The sequence below is a fragment of the Vicugna pacos genome, chromosome 15, assembly GCF_048564905.1.
Source record: "Vicugna pacos chromosome 15, VicPac4, whole genome shotgun sequence".
Taxonomy (NCBI): Eukaryota; Metazoa; Chordata; class Mammalia; order Artiodactyla; family Camelidae; genus Vicugna; species Vicugna pacos.
The window spans coordinates 34,521,402-34,539,886 of NC_133001.1; the positions used below are offsets into that span (position 1 = coordinate 34,521,402).

At 34.6% G+C, this 18,485-nt stretch overlaps 1 protein-coding gene across 5 annotated transcripts in view; it reads left to right on the top strand.

Annotated features, from left to right (window-relative positions):
- ATL2 (atlastin GTPase 2) overlaps window positions 1–18,485 on the top strand; it is a 51,283-nt gene that overhangs the window by 21,469 nt on the left and 11,329 nt on the right. For 3 of the 5 annotated variants that reach the window (XM_072937894.1, XM_072937897.1, XM_015248948.3), the window contains exons 2-6: window positions 4,658–4,899; window positions 14,437–14,571; window positions 14,867–14,971; window positions 17,977–18,027; window positions 18,327–18,383. In XM_072937894.1, coding sequence (XP_072793995.1) covers window positions 4,658–4,899; window positions 14,437–14,571; window positions 14,867–14,971; window positions 17,977–18,027; window positions 18,327–18,383 — 590 coding nt within the window. The remainder of the gene's footprint in view (window positions 1–4,657; window positions 4,900–14,436; window positions 14,572–14,866; window positions 14,972–17,976; window positions 18,028–18,326; window positions 18,384–18,485) is intronic. The other 2 variants (XM_072937895.1, XM_072937896.1) reach the window with 1 other exon arrangement.

The following is an 18,485-nucleotide window of genomic DNA, read 5'->3' on the forward strand; positions in this document are numbered from 1 at the left end:
AAACAGCAATAAAAAGTTTTTTTTAAAAATAGACTTTTATAGTGCAGTCTTAGGTTCACAGCAAAACTGAGCAGAAAGTAGAATTCCCCTATACTCCTTGTCCTCACACGTCTACAGCCTCCTGCCCTGTCAACATCCCACACCAGAGGGATACATTTATTACAGTACAGTCAATGAACTTTCATTGACATTATCACCCAAAGTCCAGAGTTTACATTAGGGTTCACCATGGGGGTTGTATGTCCTATGGGTTTTGATAAATGTATAGTGACCTGTCTCTACCATTATAGCATCATGGAGAATAATTTCATGGCCCTAAAAATCCTCTGTGTTCCACTTAGTCATCTCTTCTTCCCCCTAATGCCTAACAACTACTGATCTTTTAAACTAAGACAATGTCTTTTTGTGGCAAACAGGTTATGTATACTTAGTGTTAAGGTATGGAGGAATACTTAAGAACAGTTGATTGTCTCTAGGTATCTTTCAGCTTTGACTCTGAAAGATCCATTTGGAGGCTGGCTTGGGGGAGAACTGACTTGAAACAGTGAATTAGGAAAATCTATTATAGGGCTAAAATCTGCTTTACCAGTAATTTCTTGACATTGAAGAATGGAAATAAAATCACTATTCTCGATGGAACTTCAGTTTAAAATCTGAGAGTAATGCTAAATTTAAGAAGACTTCCAGTTGTAGGTAGTCACTGAATATTAATATTTATAGGTTTTCTAGTGAAATTTATGTATAATTCTCTTTTATCCAATAGCCTATGTCAGTGTTTGATTAATGAAGTACTGTATCTGTACATAGTCCAAATTTGATAGAGAAATCATGATGGGGGAGTATATTTAGCTGAATCGTATCATTGTGCTCCATTATACCTATGAAACATACATTTTGCATTTCCCTTTAGAAGTCTGTTGACTAGAAATGGTGACAAATAAGTAGACACTTGGTGCCTGTCTGTCTGAGATCTGTCTGTTGTTATCCAAGCTAATAAAAGAAAACTGGCCACATGGTAAATGTAGTCATTTAATTTAGGTCAAATTTCAAGTTGACAAAAGATTTCCTGCCAAGTGATTTGTTTGTTTTTGTTTTTATTTTTAAGAAACCAGTTAGTGTTTTCTTTACAATAAGAATAAGACTATCAGTTCTAACAAAATCTGCGATCTTCAAATTCAGTTATTATGATATTTTAGCATTTATTAATTTTCAGTTCTTTTTATCAAAGTGTGTTACTTGGTAGAACTTCATGCTTTTAATTGTAATTTTGTGACAAGTATACTACTCTTCAGTTGTTAGAAGTATTTCCCCAAACTAATTATGTGACTGTCAAATTTGCTTATAAAATAGGTAAGGCATGTATAAAACCACTGAGTAAAATATGTAACTTTCATTCATTCAAGAAATATTTGTCAAGCACCTGTTGGGTGCTGGGCAGTGTTTTAAGTGCTGAGAGATCGAGGGATCAACATGGTGATTGGGATCCTTATTTTTGTGGCACATACATTCTATGGAGGGGAATATATAAAGTACACATGTAAACAAATGAAAGAATTTGTTTTAGATACTGAAAAGGGCTATGGGGAAAAAAACCCTGTTTCATTAAAGTAATGGGGGACAGAATCTGTAATTTAAACTGAGTGGTTGAGGAAAGCCATGCGGAATAGATAACTTTTGCACTGAGACCTGGATAATGGAGAACCAAGCCATGTATATTTCTAGGTACAGAGCATTCCAGACAGGAGAACACAGGACAAAGATTCTAAGGTAGGAAACAAGTTTGGCTTGTTCAGGGAACAGCAAGAGGAACAGATTGCAGGGCCAGATCACACAGGACTGTGGGGGCTATGGTAAGGATCTTAGAAGTTTTTTTTTTCCCCCCTCCTATTTTCTGGTTAGAGTGGGAAACTAATTGAGAATTTTAAGCAGAAGACTGGCAGTCTAGGAGGGGAGACATAATAATTAAGTACTTACATAAATATTCAAATGATGGGTGGATTAAGATTGGGAGAGTGTAGGAGGACTAAATTTGATTAAGAGTCTCAGGGAAGATATTCCTGAGGTAATGACATTTAAACTGAGATTTAAGGAATAAGTATGAATTAATTAGGGGAACAACATGGGTGAGAGTATTCCAGGCAGAGGAATATCATGAGTGAAATACGAGTCTAGAAAGAGCTTAATGCCATGAAGATCTGAATAAAGGCTAGCTTGTCTATTTGTAGTTTACAGAGAGGAGAGTAGCACCAAATGGGGCAGGAGAGATTTGGCAGTGAGTACAGGATCTCAAGAGGCATGTGTAGGGTTTGTAGTTGTTAATCCTCTAACAGTGACTTTAAGGAGAGTAACTTAATCACATTTACATTTAACCATATTATTTAGTTGCTACTCTGTGAGGATTGGATTGGAGGAGGGGGCAAGAAGGGAGATCAGTTAAGTACCACTTTTAAGTAGGGTAAGATGGTGGTGATGGGAATAGGGATGGTATCAGTAGATTTTGAATGAGGACAAATTTAAGAACTTGATTATTGGTTAGATTTAGGGGTAAAGAAAAGGAGAGCTATATCATGGATAGCGAATATATCACATGCCTGAGCAAATTGATGGATGGTGATGTCGTTACACAGCTACACAGGTCAATTGAAAGTCACTGTAGAGTTTTAGCATTTCAGGGTGTAAATAAAAGCTTCTGTGGGATTGATTATTTAAAAATTACTGTCACCTTAATGACAAGGACTTACAATGCTTACTGTGTATCAGGTATATTTCAACTCATTTAATCTTGATGACAACGTTATGAAGTAGGTGCTGTTATTATCCCCATGTTACAGATGCAAAAATAGGCACAGAGAAGTGACATGCATCAAGGCAGTTTTACTCCCTAGTTCATGTCTTAACCACTGATAAGGCTTGGAAGGTTTTAATTGCACAATTTGCATTTATTTAGATTTATCTAGACTCTCCTAATAATATGTTAAATTGGAATTTAACTATGTTGTACTGGAAAGTTTACTTTTTGTGCATTCAAATAGCATGTCTGGCTATATACCACTGAAACAGGCAGTGGTAATATCCTCTTTAATTAAATATTGATTGCTTTTATTTTCAAAGATTCTCCTTTGAAATTGCTTGCTCTTTTATTATATTGTTACTGTTTGCAGCACTTTCTGGAATAATGTTGACTTTGCTATATACGGTTACAGGTGCCGTGTGATGTGAAGGTAAAGGCTCTAGTAGTCTTTTCAAATCAAATAAGTGATATGTTTCTTTCTGTAAAGAGATTAAAAGTTCATTAATGTATATAGTCTTTGCTCTGAGATAGTGGTTATGTGGGTAAGATATTGTTGCACTAATAACGTGCCACTCCTCAGTAGGCTGGCTCCCTCCTAGGAGAGGAGGGGCTGTCATTGCACTGAACACGGTAGATACTGTATGTCTCCTTAGATTGGAAACTGGCACTTAGTAGACAAGCTCAGGTGGAGAGTCTCTTTAGAATGTTGATGTGGGAGAGGATAAGGCCCCAGGAGTAACTTGTTGCTGTGTGGGATCAAGCAGTTGATAGGCAAGAAACCCAGACAAGGTGCATACCCTCTGAAACTATTAGATGGAGTTCTTTTTGTTTGTTTGTTTTAAAGAACAGAGACCTAAACTTTAGAAATTTGTTTCTGCTGTTACATATTCTATAGTTATTTCTTCATTACAATTCAGTGAAGTTCTTCTGCAAAGGTTACCTTCTTTTTAAAAAAATTTATTTATCATTTTATTTTGGGGGGAGGTAATTAAATTTTTATTAATTAATTAATATTTTAATGAAGGTACTGGAGATTGAACCCAGGACCTTGTGCATTCTAGGCATGCACTCTACTGCTGAGCTATACCCTCTTCGCAGAGGTTACTTTCTTTTGGTGTGCTGGTTGAACAAGACTATATAGCTGTTTTTTAGGAGCTGTGTATCTTTGAAGTGGTGGCTGTGGTATTTGGTAAAAGAGAGCCCTAGAGGCAGATGAAACTCTCTACCCCACTGACCATTCTTGTGTCTTCCATTAAAACATTAATACTGTACTGTGCTTTAATAAGGGAGGCTGTACTGTTAGGTAACTCTTATTAAGTTAAGGACCCATTAGCTTTATCGTGTGCCATTTTTGGAGACTTCTTAGGACTTTAACTTAGCCCTTTAAGTTTCAAAATGAAAAATAATGTTTACAATTTATGTATATGTTTTAATCTTTGTAACTTGGAGTAATTTCCAGGTGATACCTACAGGGAAAATTGGAACCTGAATTATTAGGTGAAATTGATTTTCCACTCTCTGTATCTAGTTTTTGTGTGCATACAGTAGCAAAAGTTGTTTATAAAATCATACAGTGTTCAAGAACACCTGCTGCTCCCATTTAGTTATTAAGACTTAATTGTGATAGAGGCCATACGTAGTACTGTTGCTTATCCGTATATATAGTAGGAAATTGACTGTTATTCTTGGTCTTATTATAGAGAAATTAAGAAATCCAGTATGTATTTGACATCACTTTTTGTAGCTATTTCCAAATGATCTATAATGGGGAAGAAGTTATTTGAAAATTTGCTTTAGTTGTGATCCTTTAGGAAAAGTTCAGAATGCAGGAATCAAAGTAACCTGTTTCTCTTTTTTTAACTCTAGGTGAGAATTATGAAGATGTTGACCTATACACTGATGAGGTTATGAAGAAACCATGTCCAGTACAGATTGTCCTTGCTCATGAAGATGACCATAACTTTGAGCTTGATGAAGAAGCTTTGGAGCAGATTTTGCTACAGGAGCACATACGAGATCTTAACATAGTAGTGGTGTCCGTGGCAGGAGCTTTTCGTAAAGGGAAATCATTTCTTCTGGACTTCATGCTTAGATATATGTATAACAAGGTGAATAGTGTCTTTTAAATTGAACCCAGTTAAAAACAAAAATTACTGACCAACCAATCTTGTTTAAAAATAATAGACAAAAAGCAGTAAGAGCTGTATCTTTACTTTTACAAAAATACAGTTCTTGATAAGACTTCTCAGTTAAGACAGTACTGTAAGTTTCTTTGAGGTCTTGATTCTTCATCTCCATAATTCCTTTTTGCATGTAGTACATATTGATGCATATGATTGAGCACTTATGTTCCAAGCTCTAACCCAAGATGTCTGAATATAGCTAAAGCCTCTAAAGTACTATTCAGTCTCTCCCTTTTTGTTATTTCCTCACACCTTCCCCTTCTTGATCACCTTTAAACAGTGGGTGAAGTAGGCTGATAGAAACTTCTGTAAAGATTTATTTAACGCTCCTCAAATAAATCTCCTTCAGAGACTTTTACTTTTTGAGATAAGGCTTAGTTCCTTAAAGTGCCCTTCATGGCCTTCCATCATCTCGGAGTCTCATCCCTTGCCTCTGTATGTTTTTGCAGTTCCTTGAGTATGTCATGTTACCTCTCCAATGTTGGTGTACTGTTGACTAATCTTTCTATAGGAAAAACCTTCCCTGATTTCTAAGACTGTATTATGACCATTTGGCACAGATCATGTGTTTCATTGATACTACTTTAGTTACTTATTTGTCCTGGCTAGTTTAACTTCTTTTGTGAGTGGGCCTTATCTTGATTACCATATCTCCCATGCCTAGCATATAATTGGCGCATAGTAAACACTTATTTTCTATTTTTACTGATGAATCTCCCATTCTCTGCACATTTTCACTTGTTGATGGTACCAGACAATTGTTACTCCTCACCCCTCCCTGATTTAGACATTTTTTTCCCTGTAAAAAAAGAAAAATTTTTTTCTTTTTTTTTTTTTTTTTTTTACTTGAGTCAGAATGTTCTAACAGTTGAAAGTAGGGCTGAGGGAATGGGAGTTGGATAGGAACTAAGGAGGAATTGGACATTTGGAGTGGAGCACTTAGAGGGAAGGACTTTACAGGGGGCTTTAGACATTCAGAAGACACATGAAGATGCTAGAAATAAAGCTTTGACAGAATTATGTCATTTTCTAAACATCTGTCAGGGGTGTTAACCTTTATGAGTTCTGCATAAATCTGAAACTGGCTATGCATCTGCCTTGAGATAAATAATAAGGTAAAACATTCCTAGTTAATTTTCCAAAGAGCTTTTCAGTAAATTCTTTTCATAGGGAATCTCTTCAGGCATGTTCAAATATACTTGAGTATCGAGAATGTAGTTCATGTTAAAGAACATTTTTATACAAGTTAGAAATTGAGAAAGATAGAGAATTTTTAAGTTTTTCCACTTAGACTTGGTTATTTTTCAGAATTTTACATCTGAAATAGACGAATGTTTAGTGACATATTCTTTTTTTTTAAAGACTACACATTTAGAGATGATAAAGAATTTCTATATTTTGAGATTCTGATTCCTTAAGTTAACTTGTGTATATTGTATCTATCTGCGCCTAAGCTGTTCACTGCAAATGTATTTGATTCCAGGTAGGTGACAGACAAAATAAGGAAGCTTAGATCACTTGTCTAGCAAGTTTCACCTCCTGTCCCATTTCTTATTTGATCTCTGATCAATCAGTAGTGGCTGTTTGATGGGGTTTGGGGGGTGGGGGAGTATCAGCCCACACATGTGTCATATATTTGAAGTGTCTGAACTAATATAATTTTCTCTTTCATGGGGAAGACACTGATCATAGAAAGGTAGAAAGGTAGTGAGGGCCTGAGTGAGGCTACACACCTAGTTAGTGGTTTCTAAGCTGAAATGTCTTTATTAATTTTCATTCATAAGGTTTCCATATTGGATTTCTGATGTAAATTATTTTATTCTGTTAATTGAAAATTGCATTAAACAGTGTCTGATTTGGGGGATAACATGATTCTACTTGTACTGACTTAGTGGTGGGTCATGCTTTTCCTAGGAGATGAAAGTAAAGGAGAAATAACAATGGGATGGTTTTGGACTATTTAATTAACCTGTATCCCTACAAAGGTGGAATGCTAATTGAAGAAGATAGAAGAGGAGCAGTGACTTTATAGTCGTCCCTGGGTATCCCGGGGAGAGGGGGTGGGTGTTGATTCCAAGACCCCCAGCGGATACCAAAGTCCCTGGATGTTCAAGTCCCTTATATAAAATGGTGTATACAGTCGGCTCTCTGTATCTGTGGGTTTTGCATCCAGAGGACCTATTGCACTGACTTTGTACACCTTTTGCATTGACCTGAGTGAATTTATGTAAGAGTGAAGTTCATGAAAGGAACTAAACATTTCACTTTATGATTTAGAAATAGAGAAGTGTTTTAATTTTGATTAACTAGTAAAGGAATCATAACAGAGCTGAATGTGGGCTTTTTTCTGTTGGATAAAAACAAAAATTTCAGTAGCTGAGTTCTTAAAACTAAGAATATTCTGAGAGTTTTACCAAACACTTCCAAATTACAGGGAAAATTTTGGTTTTTAGGTCTCACTTTTTTGTGAGGTAGACAGCTTCTTGTACAGTTTTTTTTGAGCTGCTACTTGTATTGTGAAAATAGAGGGTTTTTTTACTTGAAATATAGGAGGAAAGAAATGAGACTTTTGTAAACTTGAGAGATGAACTAAAAATTTTTCTAGAATAAAATTTCCTCATGTCATGTTAGAATTAATCAATTATTATAGTTAAGTATTTACCATGAAATGTAAGATATGAGAGTGTAACTAGAATTGCTGATTTATTGAATTCATTATGCATGAAATATTTTGAACTTAAAAGAGTATCACTTATGACATTCACTATGAATGCTGTATATGATGGATACCACAGAAATTCAGGTATTATTGATGCACTTAATTTGTAAGTAGACTACTTACTACTGTAAAAGTCATTCTTGGGAAGTTACAAAATGAAATAATTATAAAAATTTATGTGAGAACTATTAGGTCTATTATGTCAGTATTTTTTAAAAAATCACCATATTATTTCATGTGTAAAAACAGGAGTTACAGGAGAGGAGATTAAAATCTGTTTTGAGAGACACAAGTGGTGGTGGTGGAAGGGGGTTGACTTTCCCCTCTGGAATATGTATATACACTCTCAAGTATTATAAGCCTTTCCCTTTCAAGTGGTGATTTGGTTATTCAGAGGTGTGGTTCAGGTAAATGTAGTTATTCTTTTTAAAAATTGTTCTTTTTTTGAAGTATAATTTACACAAAGTAAAGTACACATCTTAAGTGTATAGCTTGACAAAATTTTATATATGTGTACACCCATGTTACCACTACCCAGATGATGATACAGAACCTCCCATTTTGTCCCTCCCAAAAGATAACCACTCTTCAGAACTCTCTCATCACAGACTGGTTTTGCCTGTTTTTGAACACATGAATGAATGAAGTCATACCATATGGGTTTATGTTTGGCTTATTTTATTAATGTATCTGTGAAATGTACCCATGTTTTGCATCTAGTGATAGTCCATTATTTTTGTGACTTTAGTATTCCACCATATGATTATATCATATTTTGTCCATTTAACGGCCAATGGATATTTGCTTTGATCTTAAAAGTTTTAGTAAGTTGATTTTTATGAATCACATGCTTCCAAAGTGAAGTAGATTACTCTGGTGTCTAGAGGAATTGTTAGAAAAATGCTGACTGATCAAGTTGTCATGTAAAAATAATTTCAATTTCAAGAATCAGTTTAGGAAGATAGAAGCTTAGTTTAGTGGAATTATATACTGTATGTAAAACTTAATACTTGGGATATATTGAACAGTGAATAGTAGTGATAGCTGTTACTGAACTCTTCTAGATAAGATTCTTAATTCTTTACAGTAGCTTCAACTTTTATAGCATTCCTTATTTTTAAAAAAACTTTTTTGAAGAATTTTTAACACATGTAGAAGTAGATAATATGATGAATGTCCATTTTAGCAATTATCAACTCGCCAGTCTCATTTTATCTGTACCCCAACTCATTCCACATGTTATGTAAGTTTTGAAGTATAGCCAGTTACCGTATTTCATTTATAAATATTTCAGTATGTCTCTTTAAAGATAAGGGCTTTTTTGATATTATAATAGCATTATCATACATAAAAGTTCAATTATTCCATAAGTAGTATAGTATCTTATAAGTGATCAATTTCCTAGTTCCCTCATATACTTTAAATTTTTTTTAATGGTTTGTTTGAATCAGTATCCAACCAAATGGGGTCCACATTGTAACTAGTTGTCTTTAAAGTATTTTTAACTCTTCCAAAGTTTCACTCCATTTCCTAGTCTTTGTAAATTTATTTGTTGAAGAAACTGACTGTTGGTCTTATAAAGAGTTTCCCAGTCTGGATTTGCTGACTTTATCCCATGTAATAGTTTTACATGTTCTTTTGTTCTATGAATTTCCTGTAAATTGTTGAATCTAGAGACTTGATCAGACTCAGGTTCAGCTTTCTGGCAAGAGAACTTCACAGATGATGTATTCTTCCATGAGGAGGCACATATTCTAAGATCAGTTTTGAATCTTTACTGATTTCTAAGTGCTCTCCTAAGTAATTAATAGGTATTAACTCAGTATTCACAATAACCCTATGCAGTAATATTAGTATTTCAACTTGGTTGAAGAAATGAGGCTGAAAGTGAATGGCAAGGCTAGGATTCCAAACCAAGCAATTTGATACCAAAACCTTTATTCTAAAAACTGTGTAAAATGACTTTTGGTCTTTGTCCATATCTTTGCTAATTGTTCTTTTGTAAATGTTCACTTTTCAGTGTTTACTTGAGAAGTTGAAGTATAGACAGTAGTGCAGCATGATATTTTTCTTGTTTATGCTTAATGAGTAAAGAGTTTTTGCTCCATTTATAGCATAATTGCTAGGATACTTTAAGGGGAGCTGTATATGATTCTTTACTGTTTACAGAGTTGTTCCCAGAACTGCTTCTAGAGATCAGGAGTAAGAACTATCTTTGAGGAATATATGTGCTGCTGCATATAATTTGCCAAAAGTCCAACTATCTCAGGATCAGCTAAATGGGATGTTAAACTTGATTTCCCCTTTTCCTCTAACTAACAGTGCCTGAGATATAAGACTTGGAAATGTGTGAATCCATGAAGAAAAACTTGGTTTCATGTTCTTTCTAAGAAAGAAATGTATTTAGAGGAAGAGCAATATATTTTACAAGTTTCTTCCTAGGATGATGATGATGACGATGATATTTATTTTTTGTGTGGTGTAAGTTACATACAATAAAGTACATAAGCCTTAGTACCAGCCAATGAATTTTCACTTACCTATACCTTTGTAACCACTGCCTCACAGATCAGGGAAAAGAGCACTTTCAGCACTCCAGAAGGCTCTTCCATTCTCCTTCCCAGTTATTACTGTCCCCAGCTCTCAGGGTCCACTGCTATTCTGGCTTAATACCACTTATTTTGCCTACTTTTGAACTTCACGTAAATGTAGTCATAAAGTTTGCACTCCTGTGTCTGGTTTCTTTCACTCAGTATTAAGCCTAAGAGGTTGATCCATGTTGTTAGATGTGTCAGTAATTGTTGTTTTTAATTGCCTAGTGGTATTTCATTGAATGAAGGTATCGCAATTTATTTACTCCTTCTTCTGTTGATAGGCATATGGGTTGTTTGTAATTTTTGGCTGTTGTGAATAAAGCACTAATGAACATCCTTGTAAAAGTCTTGGTGATGTAAGCACTTACTTCTATTGGGTTTATACCCAGGAAGGAGTAGGAATGTTGGGTCATGGGGTCCAAAATTTTTGTGGTTTTACCAATTTGCACTTCCACCAGCAACATAAGATTTTTAATTTCTCTCTATCTTACAAACAGTATTGTCAGTCTTTTAAATTTTGGCCATTCTGATAGGTGTGTGTTTTGTTAATTTTAAGTCATCACCATACTCTATTCAGGTTCATATGCTCACAAAATTGCCTGATTTAATGTAGAAGTTTAGCTTATTCATTTAATTACTGCTTTAGCTGAATTTGCTCTTATTACAAAAGAAACACTACGTAACTTATGTTAACAAGCTGCTGAAATTTTAAATTTTATATTACTATTTTTGCCTATGTAAGAAGCAGGTAAAATTTCAGAATTATAAGATACAATGAGAAAAGTAAAAATTGGTGGGCTTATTTTGTTCCCTGAAAATAAGGTAAAGGGTTGGGTATAGAGGTTATGTGGACTGTGGACTACTTTCTTCCCATTAGCACATTGGATCTTCCCCACTCCTGTCCCAATTTTGGGTTCTGAATTTTAATTTCCTGGGTTTTTTTTTTTGCATGCAAGTTTAAAATTAGTATAATTTCAATTAGAAATTACCAAAGCTAGAGGAATCAGAGACAGATGAGATGGAGGAGTCTACAATATATTGTTCAAAGTCCTTATTGCTGTATTTTAGGATGGCCTTTCTTGGTTGCATTCCTGAATCTGTTCCCTGAAAATATTCTGTCATTCGTAGCCTTTGAAATACTTTTCCAGCTTTAAGTCCCAAATGTAGATTCTTCTGTTTTGTAATATCAATGTTATCATACCTATATCATCACATGTTTCAGTTTGGGACTTGAGAGATCATAAATTACTTGTTCCAGTAGACCTTTTCCCATTCTGAAATCTTTGTTCTTGTAAGTTAAAATTTACTATTTCTAAAACAATCGACTTTATAAGGTCATTTATTGAAGAATACCTTAAGTAATGTAGTGTTGCACTAATTACTCAACACCAGCTTTAAAACATTTGGGGAGTTAAACAGTTTTGTATGATTTGAGGTCCTGTTTTGGAAGAGAAAATTAACTCTTCTTCCTCAACTCTCCTGGGACAGTTTTGTTTGGTTCATGGGTTCTAGTTTAGGATTTCTTTGGTCTCCTCTGAGCGTACTTGAAAATGGTTACTGCACTGTGCCCCCCACCCCAGGTCCTGAGGGAAATTTTTTCATATCTCCCATAACTTTAGGGTGCTCCTTGAGGTAAAACCTACGAAAATGGGGGCCTGTGAAGCCTGAATCTCTGCAGTTCTTACGTCTCAAGAACTCGTCCACTCTTAGCTTCCAACAGTTTGTCCAAATGACCATTTGTGTTTCTTCCAATTGCTCCAGCAGCTTCTTTCAGCTCCTATTAAACTGACCTCAACTTATGATTCTTTGTATTTGCCTGTCTCTCTAGATTTTGGGGTGTAGTTTGCCCTGTGACCTCAGTTCTCTGATCTAAGAAAGAAGTCATTGGTTTTCACACTATTCAGCTTTTTTCTTGTTGTGAGATTGGTGTAGTGACTTCTTAGCCTTTTCCATGGGAGGGCTAAGACTGGAAGTCCAGTGGAAGACTATAAAGTCAGATCCCCACACCAAACCTAAATTTAATAAGGTGTTTCCTCATTCTGTTCTGGTAGCACTGAAGAACACTTTTTAAAAATATGGTTAATAATGCATAACAAAATAGATGATTTTAACCATTTTAAGTGTACAGTTCAGTAGCATTAAGTACATTCATATTATTGTACAACCATCAGCACCAGTCCGTCTCCAGAGCTTTTTCATCTTCCCAAACTGAAACTCTGTACACATTAAACTCCCCCATTCCTCCCCTCCTGTCAGCCCCTGATAACCACTTCTCTACTTTCTGTCTCTATGACTCTGACTACCCTAGTGACCTCATATAAGGATAGTGACCTTTTTGGTGTGATAGAAACAGGAAGAGATGTGTGTGTGTATGTGGGTGTTAGGGAAACTAATGGAGAATATCAGGAGCAAAGATAGGAAAAGTAAAGAAATTAAAGGTAGATTGTATGGAGCAGGTCTCCAGATGGTCCTGTAAGTAAGTAAATGGGGAGCCACAGGTGACTTCAGCACACAGTGGGGTGATTACATTTCTTGTTGAAAGAATTAAGTGACTATGGGAAGGATGGGTTGGAGGGTACAGGAAGGAGGTGCAGGTCTATTTGGAGCATCTAAAGTATAGCCTAGGGACAAAGACCACCATTGGGCTTGTCTACGGGGTACTATTAATCCTCTAAACCCTGTGAAAGGTGCGTTCTGAAGCTCAAGTCTATTGTATATAGAATGAATGGAGTTGTGCCATGTGGCAGCCTTGTGACCAACAGAGGGATGTGGGCCTTAAGTTGAAGATACTGAAAGTGAAGGCAGTCCAAGAGAATTTTGTAATTGATAGGATAGGTAACCTACTGGGGATGGGAGTTTTGTGGAATAATAATTATAGATGGTTTAAAGTTTAAGACTGATCTTTACATTAGGTAGTGATCATCTGGACAATACTTTTTTCTCTCACCTTTTATCTCCTTTTCGTAAGTTGCTCCATCCCTCATTGAGCCTACCTTACCCATCTTTTCTCTGCCCCTAATTTGAGCTTTGTTACATGCTTTGGACTGTATAGTGAAACTTATTAGAAGTATTTCTGAAACAAAGGCATTTTTCTTATGTGGGGGGTACTTTGAGGAAAGGATATGTGGGCTTTAAATATACTAAAGTACAGGGCTCTTGATACATGTCAAAGTTAATTCATTTATTATGTCCCAGATTTAATTTTCTAGAGAGATTGCCTTATGGTATATTAACTTTTATATAATTTTATAAGATTTAATTATAACAGTTTAGCCCTGTTGTTTAAGTTAGAACATTTTACTATGGAAAATTTTGGATATACCCCAAGATAGTATAGTATAATGAACCCCAATGCACCTATCAACATTTTGCTGGTCTTGTTTCATCTTTTTTCCTCCTTGCCCTTGTATTCTTTTTTTTTTTTTTTTCCTTCCTGAAATAGTTTAAAGCAAATGCCAGGTGTATTCTTTCACTACAAGTACTTGAGTATTTAACAGATAAGGACTTCATTATTATGATTGTTGTTGTTGTTGTTATTAATACAGCCACAATATCATTATCACACCAAATAATCATCTTTACCCCAACTTAACACCATCTAATATAAATACCCATTCTGAGTTCAGGTTTCTCTTTTGGGTTCAAAAAAGACTTTTATATTTTATAGTTGCATAGTTTCAGGTTTCAAACAAGTCTTGTGATTATTTTTAAAGTTGATTTTTTTAAGGCAGTGTGAAAACATTTTAGTATAAGCTATTCTAAGAGAGCCATTTTGTTTGGAACTTAGTTTTGCTTATCTGTACAAGGTGGTGTCAAAATAGCTACCGTCTATCTTTTATATGATTTTTAAACATTATAGGAAATCTCTCCAAAATGGGAGAAAGTGGGTGTGACCCCACTTATCTAGAGGCCTAGAGTCTAAAAATGTGAGCAGATTTGAGAAAGTTCAGGTTTGGAGGAAGACCACACCTCTCTAAGAGCAACCCAGGTGGGATTTGGGACCACTTTTTTAACTACTTGTATACTGTTACAGTATATTTTGTCTCCCTGGATTTAGCTTCCTTATCTGTAAAATAAGGAATGGATGACATTCCTTTTGAGTTCTTAATATTTTGTGTTTTATTGTATATTTGTGCTTGATTTTAACAGGATTCTCAAAGTTGGATTGGTGGAAACAATGAACCATTGACTGGCTTTACATGGCGGGGTGGTTGTGAAAGAGAAACAACAGGCATACAAGTCTGGAATGAAGTGTTTGTGATTGACAGACCTAATGGAACAAAAGTAAAATTCTCTTTTTTTGCTATTTTTTTCTTCCGTGTTCTTTCTTGAACAATTTTCTGGTATTAAAGATCAAAACAACAAAAAACTATTAATGTCTGGTAACATTAACATACGTGGATTATCTTGTCAAAATGTGTGAGATATTTAACTTAGAGTACTTTCCTTGACTTAATTATTGGTTTTGATATTAATCATTTTATATTTAATTTTTATAGTCACTATTGGTGACTATATTGGTGAATATTTTACTGTTGGTGAATATTTTATTTAGTATTTCAAACTTTTAAATTCTTAGGTGGCTGTGCTGCTAATGGATACCCAGGGTGCCTTTGATAGCCAGTCAACTATCAAAGATTGTGCGACAGTGTTTGCTCTGAGCACTATGACTAGCTCTGTCCAGGTGAGACACAGAGATGCTGTGGTATGATCAGTTTAGATAATCCTAATTCCTTTGTTCTTCCTCAGAACACTTTTGGATTGAAGAAAAGAAAAAGATTAAAATTAAAGAAAGCTCTTGGTTATTTGTATTTCTATACTTGTTATTCCGGCTCACAATGTGAAATTTCCTACATTTGAGTGCTTACCAGGGAAACAGTAAGCCAGTAGCCAGTCCCTTTGGTATTTCATCATAGCATTTATACTTTGTTCCCTTTTAAATGAAAAGATATTATTGCATGCTATCCTTAATTGAATTCAAGGATATTCAGTTGATATTAAATTCAGTTGAGTTCAGGCATATGCCAAAATACAGTAAGATATAGAATATATCTTTATTTTTTGGCTAAATCAGACAAACAACAAAACCAAGTAATTAAATTTCGTTCTTTATTTGATATATATGACAACTAGTACTCAATTATTTGAACTAATAGGGGTAGAAGCGTAAGAATTAATTCATATTTAACTTAGGAAACCTAAATGATGTTTATATAATTAACTAAGGACTTATAGCACCTGTTTCATTTAGAAAGGGGTAAAATCCTTGCTGTTTTTTCACTTACACTGTACCCTAATTGTGTTTGCTGTTCTGTCAAGTTCTAGTCTCTTCAAGCTAGGCCATCTTTTTTCTGTATAATTTAGACTGATTGGATTGAATTAAACCACCACAGGTCATTTTGTTACTTCTTTTCTTTCTCATTTCTGAGATCATCTGCGGTTGATATTTTTCTGGCTGAAAATTATTACTAAATTATTGAAATACGGTGGTTAGGTCCAGCTGGTGATATGTCAAGATGTGTATTTGCGAAAGTTAAAAAAAAGTATGTGCTTCTCCTGAGATAGAGATATTTCTTACTGATGGTAGATTATAGGTAATACTGTCATAGTGTCTTGGAATTTTTGTGACACTTTCCAGTAATATCTGGAGTACATGACCAGTCTCAAAGTTTCCATTTCCTTCCTTCCTCATTTCAAAGTATGTAGCTGTCAGAGTGGAAACAAGTTTTGGATATTATTATGTGATAAAAGAGGAATGGCTTCTTTTTATTATAGGGATGGGGATATCTGTCATTACAAACTAAATGATGCTATTGGGAATCCTCAGAGTCTCTCAGTTTATTCTACCTCTTTTTCTCTGATCTTGCAAGGTGGCACAACTGCCATCCATGTTCTTGAGGCAAGCAGAAGCCACATCTTTGTGTTTATGTTATCACATTATAGCCCTTTAGATTAGTTGGTTCTATGGCTTAACTTAAATTATAATGAAGGAGTTCTCTATCCTAAAACTTGTACCTTGATCTCTTGTTGATTCAGCTTTGTTGATTCAGCTTTATGATAGCAAGGGTCCTGGTTTTGGACTTAAAGCCACTCAGTCACTTTCTTATCAGTAAAATGAGGATTTTGCCCATCTTGCCTATCTCATATGTGGTTTTGTGTGTAGTCAGAAATGAGATCCACATGAGATAATTGAAAAGAAAGTGCTTTGTAAACTACAAATAATCTAGAAGATTAAAATTATTTTTTATTATTGCCTTTTTCTTGGTTATTGAGGCTAGATTTTTCTTCTTCCCTAGATAAGCTATCTGGCTGATAGATCAATGACAAATTGATCCTTTTGTCATTTACTCTCCCAACAAATAATCAATTAAGTACAATACGGTATGCTAAGTACTAATGATCTACAACAAACAAATATTTTTTTGTCTTTACTATTTTTCTCCTGGCCCTGCCAATAAAAAGATCTGGGCCTGTTTTCTAAAAGCTGAGGACCATATGGGTAAGAATATGTTGGTCATGGTTTTAGTTTTTAAATTTAAATCAGGAGTTTAATCATCTCAGCCATTAGTTAATTTTTAAGTACCTGGTTGGAATTCATCAGCTGAGAATATCATTTTAGGCTTGTTAGCCTATATTGGCTGTTTATATTCTCGACCTCCAAGTGATTCAGTTAGATTATCACTTACTTGCTCTTAGAACAGATTGTTTTATATTTGGAGTAACCCTATTTTTTTAGACCTGAGTTATTTCTTAGCAGAGGTGACAACTGTGGACATCCACTTTTCTCCTTTGATGGCCTAGGTCATCTTTTAAAGACTTGACTCAGAAGGACTGAACCTATTGAGCTTTTCTCCAGTTTCTCTTTCTTGAGCGTACTTAGTCAGCTCTGGTCTGTGTGCCTTGGAAAGCCTCCTAAAAAATTGTAGAACAGGCAAGAGTGCCACCTACTGTAATTTTTTTAAGCTAATACTGTCTGGTAAAATTTTCATATTAAGCTATTTAGACTGATGAGTTTGCTTAAGTAAAAAGGGAAAACCAATTAGAGTTGATGGTAGTTGAGGCACCTACAGAATAACTATAAACTACATACTACAAATGTTCCAAGGAATTTATCTTTGTAGAACTATGCCCTTCACATTTATTGACTTAGAAAAATAGTTGTGGAAACTCTTCACTTAAAAAAAACTTAAAATTGTAGAATAGATAAACAAGATTATACTGTATAGCACAGGGAAACATACACAAAATGTTACGATAACTCACAGAGAAAAAAATGTGACAATGAGTGTGTATATGTCCATGAATGACTGAAAGATTGTGCTGAACACTGGAATTTGACACAACATTGTAAAATGATTATAAATCAATAAAAAATGTTAAAAAAAAGTCACAATATAGAGCATCTTAGTACATAATGTACTTAGAAAAAAAAGTCTGCTGCCTTCTAGGTCCCATATGTGTGTATTTATGATTTTTACAAAGTTTACCACCGCTGCTTCCCCCCTAATGTTTTATGCTGACTGTTATTAGGGAAAAAGAAAATCTTTTTCATGTGCCACTGGTTAAGATAGTGACTAAGTCATACATTTGTGTTGAGGTATGAAATGGCCTTCATTTCCACAAGTAAAGTTATACATAGCTGGGTATTCGAAGTAAAACACTAATAAAAACAAAATTTTGTTTTAACAGGTATATAATTTATCTCAAAATATTCAAGAAGATGATCTTCAACATTTGCAAGTATGTATGTCTCAAAGAATGTATGCCAGAGTATTGAGAATTTAGTTCCCGCTTTATGGTGACTTTACACCAAGAACCTATAATATTTTAAGAAGATTGGCTATTATATGGTTTTAAACTGATGTACGACATCTTAACTAGAAGAAATTTTAATATATACCCAGACTTAAAAAAATTAAATACTTGGCTTTCAAATGATTTTAAGGGCTCTGACATCTAGTGGTCTGATATAGAACAGCTTTACAGATGTCTTCTTTCTACCTCTTTGGGGCATTATTTTAAATAATTTTATTTAATAGTTATTTACAGAGTATGGCAGACTTGCAATGGAAGAAATCTACCAGAAGCCATTTCAGGTAAATAAATATTTTGTCATTAAAAAAAAAAATTCATCTATGAAAAGCTATTAAGCCATCTCATCATGCGTCTCTGAAGACATGAGGATATTATGTCAAACT